The sequence below is a fragment of the Oncorhynchus mykiss genome, chromosome 32 (assembly GCF_013265735.2).
Source record: "Oncorhynchus mykiss isolate Arlee chromosome 32, USDA_OmykA_1.1, whole genome shotgun sequence".
In the NCBI taxonomy this organism is placed as follows: domain Eukaryota; kingdom Metazoa; phylum Chordata; class Actinopteri; order Salmoniformes; family Salmonidae; genus Oncorhynchus; species Oncorhynchus mykiss.
The window spans coordinates 24616630-24625486 of NC_050572.1; the positions used below are offsets into that span (position 1 = coordinate 24616630).

An 8857-nucleotide genomic window follows, 5' to 3' on the forward strand; every position below is an offset into this window, starting at 1 on the left:
GCTCTGACATGCACTGTCAACTGTGAGACCTTATATAGACAGGTGTGTGCCTTTCCAAATCATGCCCAATCAATTGAATTTAACACATATCTAAAAACCTGTTTTCACTTTGTCATTTTGGGGTATTATGTGTGGATTGAAGAAGAGAAAAAAAGTATTTTAATCCATGTTAGAATAAGGCTGCAACGTAACCAAATGTGGAAAAAGTCAAGGGGTCTAAATACATTCCCAATGCACTGTAAAACAGGTCTGTCTATAGCCATGGAGCAAGCCGTTCAAAATGAACCTTGTTGAAAAGTTGGAGAGAGAATACAACCCATATTTATGTTTATTTATTTTCCCTTTTGTACTTTAACTATTTTAACATCGTTACAAACACTGTACAAAGCCATAATATGACATTTGAAATGTCTCTATTCCTTTGAAACATTAGTGATTGTAATGTTTACTGTTCATTTTTTATTTCACTTTATCTACTATCTATTTCACTTGCTTTGGCAATGTAAACATGTAATGTAAACATATGTTTCCCATGCCAAAAAATCTCTGAATTAAATTGAGAGAGTGAGAGTGTGAGAGAGAGAGACTTGCGAGCATCTCTATGCTCTACGTCCTGGGGTTATAGCCGCCCCCTGTCATCTCTCTTTTTCTGGGAGGGAGGGAAGTGTCAAGGCACAGCCTGCCCGTGTTTACTCTGTGCATTCCTCCGCCCAGTGTAGGAACCAGGAGATCACATACTGCTTACGTCCCAAATGGCACCCTATTCCCTATAGTGTGCAGTACTTTTAACCAGAGCCCTATAGGGCTCTGGTTTTAAAGTATTGCACAATGTAGGGAATAGTGTGCTATTTGAGATGCAGCTACTGAACATACATCAGCCTGCTGTAGAGAGCTGTTTCCACCTCCAGAATTTACGACCCAAGTGTGTACAGATGAAATATGACATGGCTAGGACTAGGAGTAACGCTTCAAACACAGGGCCATGTCACAGTGACAGGACAAAAAAAGTGTGAGTTGTTACAAATGAAGTCAATGGCTGCTCTACAAGTCATTTGAGATATATGAACGATTTATGTTTTAAAGAATTATGGACAATAAAGTATATATTCTATTCTGTTCTATTTTTGCTTGTGTTTAATTCTCGAATACGTTATCTAACTAGTTACTTAACACTCAGACAGGTATGCCTTACAACACTGTTTATGGCACATTAGGGTGATTTAAGGGGCAATGATGGGGGTCACAAGTGTGTGTGTGTGTGTGTGCTGGGCATATTCAATGTGTGGTCATTAAACGCATCAAAAGAGAGGAAATGAGAAGACAGGAAACACTGTGAGGAGGGGTGCATGGACACAATATAAAGAGATGATCAAAGAGATTGAGTGGACAAGCCACGCACATCATGGCTATTATAATTTAATTATGTCATTATTATGATAGGGTACTGTTATGAAGCTACTAGGCTGTAGACACGTGAAATGAAAGGGAAAAAAAGTGAACCTACAATGTGCGCTCCGGCGGTGTTGCCAGTCTCTCTGAGCGAGCCCGCCGAAGCACGCTTTCAGTGCCTTCTCTTGTAGCATGCACGAAGAGGGACTCGAAGTGTAGAAATCCAACATTTGTCCTGGGCTCACCGCTAGCAAATCCATACAATCAAACATGATTTCCCTTAGTCGCAAAAGTCTGCCTGTTATTGTATCCCTTTAAATATAATTTAGGTGTGGATAATAATCGCGAACATAAGTGCACACAACTCCATCAAAGTCTGCCCCTTTATGGCACGTAAAATATTGGTCTTCTTCCCAGACTATGTCATGAATTATGACAGACAACACCGCTAAAAGCTTGTAATTGACCCAAATGATGATTTGCCATTTTCCTCTGGTGTCCGGTTGTTGAGACGAAAAGGTGTCAGACAGTCAGTCACCTCCGTAACGTTCCAACGTGTGTCAGTCAGCCAGTCAGTCACCTCCGTAACGTTCCAACGTGTGTCAGCCAGTCAGTCACCTCCGTAACGTTCCAACGTGTGTCAGCCAGTCAGTCACCTCCGTAACATTCCATCGTGTGTCAGCCAGTCAGTCACCTCCGTAACGTTCCAACGTGCACATCTCGGTCCAGTGCGCTTAACAAGCTCCTCGCTCGAGCCCACCGTACTGAAAATATGTTCTTATAAATATTACAGATCGCGTTTTAAAACCATTTCTCCCCGTTCGGATGACGAATGGGTTATCCTGCCTCCATGCAGCTCATTTCATACTAGTTTGCTCACAGAGAATGAAAGATTGAATTGCCTAATATATGCGAGTGAACTTTCTATGAACCCATCCGAGACTGCTAACCTTCAAATGACCCAGGATTCTCACACACCGTGCAGCGCGAGCCTCACAACCAGCAGCAGCAGCGCGAGCCAGGCTGAAAGAAGAAACGCAGGCAGCTCTAGCTCACCGCGCATAATATTATTTTCCCTCGAATGAACACGATACACGATATTTTCGTGCGATAAAAAAACATTTCTAAATTCATGAATCAAAGTAGCTCACTTAGATTTGTTCACGATCTAACCAACCGTGGTAGGGTATTACTGTGTATCACAGCAAAATAATAGGCTACAATATTGTTTCAAAGATTATGTAACAAAACTAAGCAATCTGATAAAGACAAATATATAAAGAAAAAGGAGTAAATCTTAACATTTCAATACTTTTTCAATTTCAGAGTTTTACAAACACATGTTACATTGTAACTCTGTCAAGTCTCATGCACTTGTTTTGTCAGTAGCCTAGGCTACTTCTGACAGCTAGGTGTGCATTATCCTGCTATAGGCTACTGTTGAGCTGCACTTCCTTGAATGTTGAGGGAGGAAGTCTAGCATGTTATTGAGCCCGTTATACAGTGATAACCTAGTGGGTGGGTGATCCGCTGTGGTAAAATAATAACGTTATACTATTCTATTATATTCAGTTATGTTATGTAGAATACTATCAGTATGTGATCTTGCAGACATTTATTCATCTTTGACCTAACTTTATTAAACAAGCACCATTCGTCAGGGTAGCCGGTTCTCTGGACAGCTGAACGAGTAGAGCAGGGACTGTGCATAAAGTAGAGAATCAGAGGCTTTGGGCCTTCAGCTGTCAGGAAGAGGGGTTCAGAGAAGTCGGTCACTCCAAAATAATAATTAGCTCATTAGGCATTCCTTCAACTTGGTTAATTGGTTACACCCTAACTTAAAATCTCCAGACCTAAAATTTGCCTGATCATTATAATAAAGTCACACAAAAAAGTAAGTATTTCTATTTTACATGTAATTTCAATTACAATATCAGCTGAATTACAACCAGGTTTGGGGTCAATTCATTTTTAAATTGAAACTGAAATGAATTAAATTAATAAATTGACAAATCCTCAGTGACAAATGGGTGAACTTTATTTCACGTGCTTGACTTGACTAAAATGAAAACTGAAGTGACCCCCAACCCTTCCACAAACCCCAAGGGGAGTTCAGCACTGATTACATGTTATGTATGTTTATAACCCAGATAAGAAACAGTGAAAGTCAACAGCCTGGTTCTGATAATGTGTGCTTATTAACAACAACATCCTAGCTATTGCCTGGGGTGGCCGGTAGCCTAGTGGTTAGAGCGCTGTCCAGCAAATCCCAGAGCTGACAAGGTAAAAATATGTAGTACTGCCCCTGACCAAGGCAGTTAAGCCACTGTGCTCCGGTAGGCCATCATTGTGAATAAGAATTTGTTCTTAACTGACTTGCCAGGTTAAGAAAAATTATATAGTCTCACTGAAAGTACTTGCCAAAGTACACTGAAGACTTCAACAGCAAACACTGAGGAAGACTTGACAAGTTGGGGCGGCAGGGTAGCCTAGTGGTTAGAGCGTTGGACTAGTAACTGGAAAGTTGTGAGTTCAAACCCCCGAGCTGACAAGGTACAAATCTGTCGTTCTGCTCCTGAACAGGCAGTTAACCCACTGTTCCCAGGCCGTCATTGAAAATAAGAATTTGTTCTTAACTGACTTGCCTGGTTAAATAAAGGTAAAATAAAAAAAAATAAAAAAGTTCTTGTCATAACCTGTGATTATGTTGCATGGATGGGATGAACATGTTTTCGAGAGAGAGATAGTTTCAGGGAGGCTCAGCGGGTGCTCATCTCTTTTACAGAGGAGGAAAGACTGATCCCCTCGATGCTGATGAATAATGTAGCAGAGCCGAGAGAGTGGAGAGAGCAGAGAGCTGAAAAGGAACCCCTGTCCCCACCACATACAGCCTACACCACCTGCCTCCTGACGGCTCGCCCCACTGTAACTGTATCCCCTCACACACAGACACACACCCCTCCACTACCCCATTAGGAACCCCTGAGCCTCCCCCTGTTACACAACCTGCACCCCCCCACCCTGATTGCCACACTGTAACAGTAACCTACTTGCACCCCCCCACCCACCCCCCACCACCTGCCCCCCACGGCTGGCTCGCACCACTGTAACAATAACCCACATGCACTCCCACCCCCTCCCTTACCCCACCCCCATGTACCGCATAAGCCAGACCTATCCAGGTAATTTATCCACATGGTTTATATTCACCTGTAATTAGAAGGTGACAATGAACCTGTCTTTCAAGATAAGATACTTTCTGACATCAAGTTCTCCTCCAGGTCCTGCAGCTCCCTGGGAGGCCGCTACCAAAAACCGAGCAGGCTATGACCATGGTAAAGTCCTACAGCACATCATTTAACATGGCTGGACAAAGCGACAAAGCTGGAAGTTTAGGCTACACATATGGAACATGCAGGACAGATAGCAGGTACTAGCCATAGGTGCTATTTAGTTTGAGCTCACTCAGGAAAGAGACTTTCAATCATTGCTTAAAGTGCGTGCAAGAGACAGAGAGAGAGCAAGAGAGAGAGAGAGAGAGAGAGAGAGAGAGAGAGAGAGAGAGAGAGAGAGAGAGAGAGAGAGAGAGAGAGAGAGCAAGAGACAGATAGACCAAGTGAGAGAGAGAGCAAGAGAGAGAGCGAAAGAGACAGAGAGAGAGAAAGCAGGAGACAGAGAGAGAGAGTAAGAGAGAGAGACAGAGAGTAAGAGAGAGCGAGAAAGAGAGAGACAGAGAGAGAGAGCAAGAGACAGAGAGAGACAGAGCAAGAGAGAGAGATAGAGAGAAAGCAAGAGACAGAGAGAGTGTAAGAGAGAGAGAGAGAGAGAGAGCAAGAGACAGAGTAAGAGAGTAAGAGAGTGAGAAAGAGACAGAGAGAGAGAAAGCAGGAGACAGAGAGAGAGAGTAAGAGAGAGAGACAGAGAGTAAGAGAGAGCGAGAAAGAGAGAGACAGAGAGAGAGAGCAAGAGACAGAGAGAGACAGAGCAAGAGAGAGAGATAGAGAGAAAGCAAGAGACAGAGAGTGTAAGAGAGAGAGAGAGAGAGAGAGAGAGAGAGAGAGAGAGAGAGAGAGAGAGAGAGCAAGAGACAGATAGACCAAGTGAGAGAGAGAGCAAGAGAGAGAGCGAAAGAGACAGAGAGAGAGAAAGCAGGAGACAGAGAGAGAGAGTAAGAGAGAGAGACAGAGTAAGAGAGAGCGAGAAAGAGAGAGACAGAGAGCAAGAGACAGAGAGAGACAGAGCAAGAGAGAGAGATAGAGAGAAAGCAAGAGACAGAGAGAGTGTAAGAGAGAGAGAGAGAGAGAGAGCAAGAGACAGAGTAAGAGAGTAAGAGAGTGAGAAAGAGACAGAGAGAGCGCAAGAGAGAGAGAAAGAGAGAGAGAGAGAGAGCAAGAGAGAGAGCGAGAGAGAACGAGAGAGAGAGAAAGAGAGAGAGCAAGAGAGAGAGCAAGAGAGAGAACAAGAGAGCGAGACAAAGAGCAAGAGAAAGAGAGAGCAAGAGACAGAGAGAGCAAGAGACAGAGAGAGAGCAAGAGACAGAGAGAGAGCAAGGGACAGAGCGAGAGCAAGAGAGAGAGAGAGAGAGAGGGAGGATAGCATTACCACTGCATGTTCGTTCCACAACTTCAGGTATCTTTTACATTATTTCCCATTTATTTTTCATGAGGAAACTTTTGATAGCATATTAATGGAGAGGATGGAGGATTTTAGCACTGGCAGTAATTCCTGCTTGGGTCGCTCAGCGTTCAGATAGCTATATTTAGTTACACTTGCACGCTGCTTATTTAATTGAAGCCGCATGACTAAAGAGGAATATGATGAAGGGTAGATATATTTTCCACTGGAAACGCACACATTTGGGATTCTCTGGTTAGGAAGTAATGTGATATGCAGAAAATGAAGAGATTCAAATCTTTCGTTTTTTCTGTTCTTGTGCCTGAGCTTTAAAGGATTCCGTTATCACTTTGTACGATAGATACCTTTTTGTCACTTATTTTATTGAGAAAATAATGACTGTGTATATACTATATTTGACAAGGTGGTAACAGTATTAAGATGAACATGACTGTTATGTCCATGTCACGTCTACTCCTGCTCCTCCCCTCCGGTGTGCCACGTCGGCGGAATACTAACCACCGGTCCTGGGAATCAACATTGTGCACACCTGGTGCTCATCATTACGCTCACCTGGTGCTCATCATTACGCTCACCTGGCGCTCATCATTATGCTCACCTGGCACTCATCATTACGCTCACCTGGTGCTCATCATTACGCTCACGTGGTGCTCATCATTACGCTCAACTGGTGCTCATCATTACGCTCACCTGGTGCTCATCATTACGCTCACCTGGTACTCATCATTATGCTCACCTGGTGCTCATCATTACGCTCACCTGGTGCTCATCATTACGCTCAACTGGTGCTCATCATTACGCTCACCTGGTGTTCATCATTACGCTCACCTGGTACTCATCATTACACTCAACTGGTGCTCATCATTACGCTCACCTGGTACTCATCATTACACTCACCTGGTACTCATCATTACACTCAACTGGTGCTCATCATTACGCTCACCTGGTGCTCATCATTACACTCACCTGGTACTCATCATTACGCTCACCTGGCACTCATCATTACGCTCACCTGGCACTCATCATTACGCCCTGCTGGCACTCATCATTACGCTCACCTGGCACTCATCATTACGCTCACCTGGCGCTCATCATTACGCTCACCTGGCACTCATCATTACGCTCACCTGGCGCTCATCATTACGCTCACCTGGCACTCATCATTATGATTCACACCTGGACCTCATTACCTCCACTTTATAGGTCCCTTCCTTTTGTTCATTCCTCAGTTGGTACCTGTGTTCATGTTACCTTGCTTCTGTTATGCTATCATGTTTGTTGTTTTCATTAAACATTTTACCTGCACCTGCTTCTTTACTCACGGCGTCATCATTACAGAATAACACCTTATCTAAGGGAAGCATCGGGGAGTGTTTCTTTCTTTGTTTTTTTGTTGTGTTGGAAGGTATGTTGGTTCCGGGTATCAGTACTGGAGCTACCAGGGAGGCCTCAGCCAGCTTGTCGGGCTCTCACGTCTCAGCCGGTTCATCGGGGTCTCACGCCTCAGCCAGTCCGTCAGGTTTCTGCGCCTCAGTGGAGGCGACTGGTCCACTCCTGATCCCCGGGATCGTCCCTTTGGTCGGCGTCCTGCGGCTGGAGCTGCGCGCCGGGGAGGGGGCACTGTCACTTATGCTCTCTCTCCGGTGCTCTAGGTCGCCATGCTCAGCCGGATCGACAGGTTCCCGCGCCTCAGCAGAGGTGACCAGTCCGCTCCTGAGCCGCGCACTGCTTGCGCCCTCTCTGGCCTCTAGGTCACCAGGCTGCTGATTATTGTGCACACCTGTCACCATCGTCACGCGCCTCATTACACTCACCTGGACTCCATCACCTCCTTGATTACCTTCCCTATATTTGTCACTCTCCTTGATTATTTCCTCAGGTGTTATTGACTCATGTCAGTGCGTTGTTTGTGTTTCTTGTTTTATGTACCGTTTATTTATTAGATACTCACTCCCTACTTGCTTCCCTACTCTCAGCGTACATCGTTACAGTCCATGTTTGTTCAAAGGCTCATTGGAGAGGAAGTACATTTTCCAACATGTCTCTCAAGTCTTGCCCAACAGCATTTGCCAATACTCAATATTAAATGTGTTAAATATTCACACCTTTTATGGCTTCAAATCTTGACTAATAGTCAAAGAAAATTATTTATTGGAGATGTTTTTCATGTCAATGATAATTATATTTTCACTTCCAATAAACAAATACAGGAGCATGTTTCGTACAATATCCTTATTCTGAGCTCCCTGACAAAGACCAGAGAAAGCCCTTTCCTACTGCAGCCATCACTAAATGTCTCCAGGTGGATAAAGTTGTGAAGAGGGAGAAGAGTGGAAAAAATGGAGGGGTGTAGAAGTGGAAAGATAGAGATGGAGGGGTGGAAGGAGAGAACTGTGGAAAGAGCAAAACAGGGTAGGTTATGAAAAAACCACTCAAACCTAACAAAACCCGAAAGTGCTGAAAGATCCATTTATTTCCCCTCTTCTCTTTTCTCTACTTCTTTTCACACTTCTTGTTCTCTTATTTTCACAGTTAAGGCAACATATTTTCATTTAGTACATGTCTTTCCACAGCTTGTGTCTTAGTTTGCACTGTGTGGCCTTGATAGTGGCTCTAAATAGTATCAGTCACCAATAACAAAAAAAAGGAAGCGTTTTAAAGGCTGATATTCTCCAGTTCTCTGTGACTCTTTGACCCTGTTTGGGGCATTCTGTTTTCTCTTCCTCCTCACTCAACCCCACACACATTAAATAAACTAAACACACCCAGAGTCTACCCCCTACTTTATGATCTATTCAATTAGAACAAACCATTATTGTTCTACAAACCCACA

The 8857-nt window shown here is 43.9% G+C and overlaps 1 protein-coding gene across 1 annotated transcript in view; it reads right to left on the reverse strand.

Moving 5' to 3' along the window:
- LOC110488154 (retinoic acid receptor alpha-A-like) overlaps positions 1 to 2334 on the reverse strand; it is a 146877-nt gene extending 144543 nt beyond the window's left edge. The window contains exon 1 of the mRNA XM_036971308.1: positions 1505 to 2334. Within this exon, the coding sequence (XP_036827203.1) occupies positions 1505 to 1661 (157 nt within the window). The 5' untranslated portion in view covers positions 1662 to 2334. The remainder of the gene's footprint in view (positions 1 to 1504) is intronic.
- Between the last annotated feature and the right edge of the window lie 6523 nt (positions 2335 to 8857).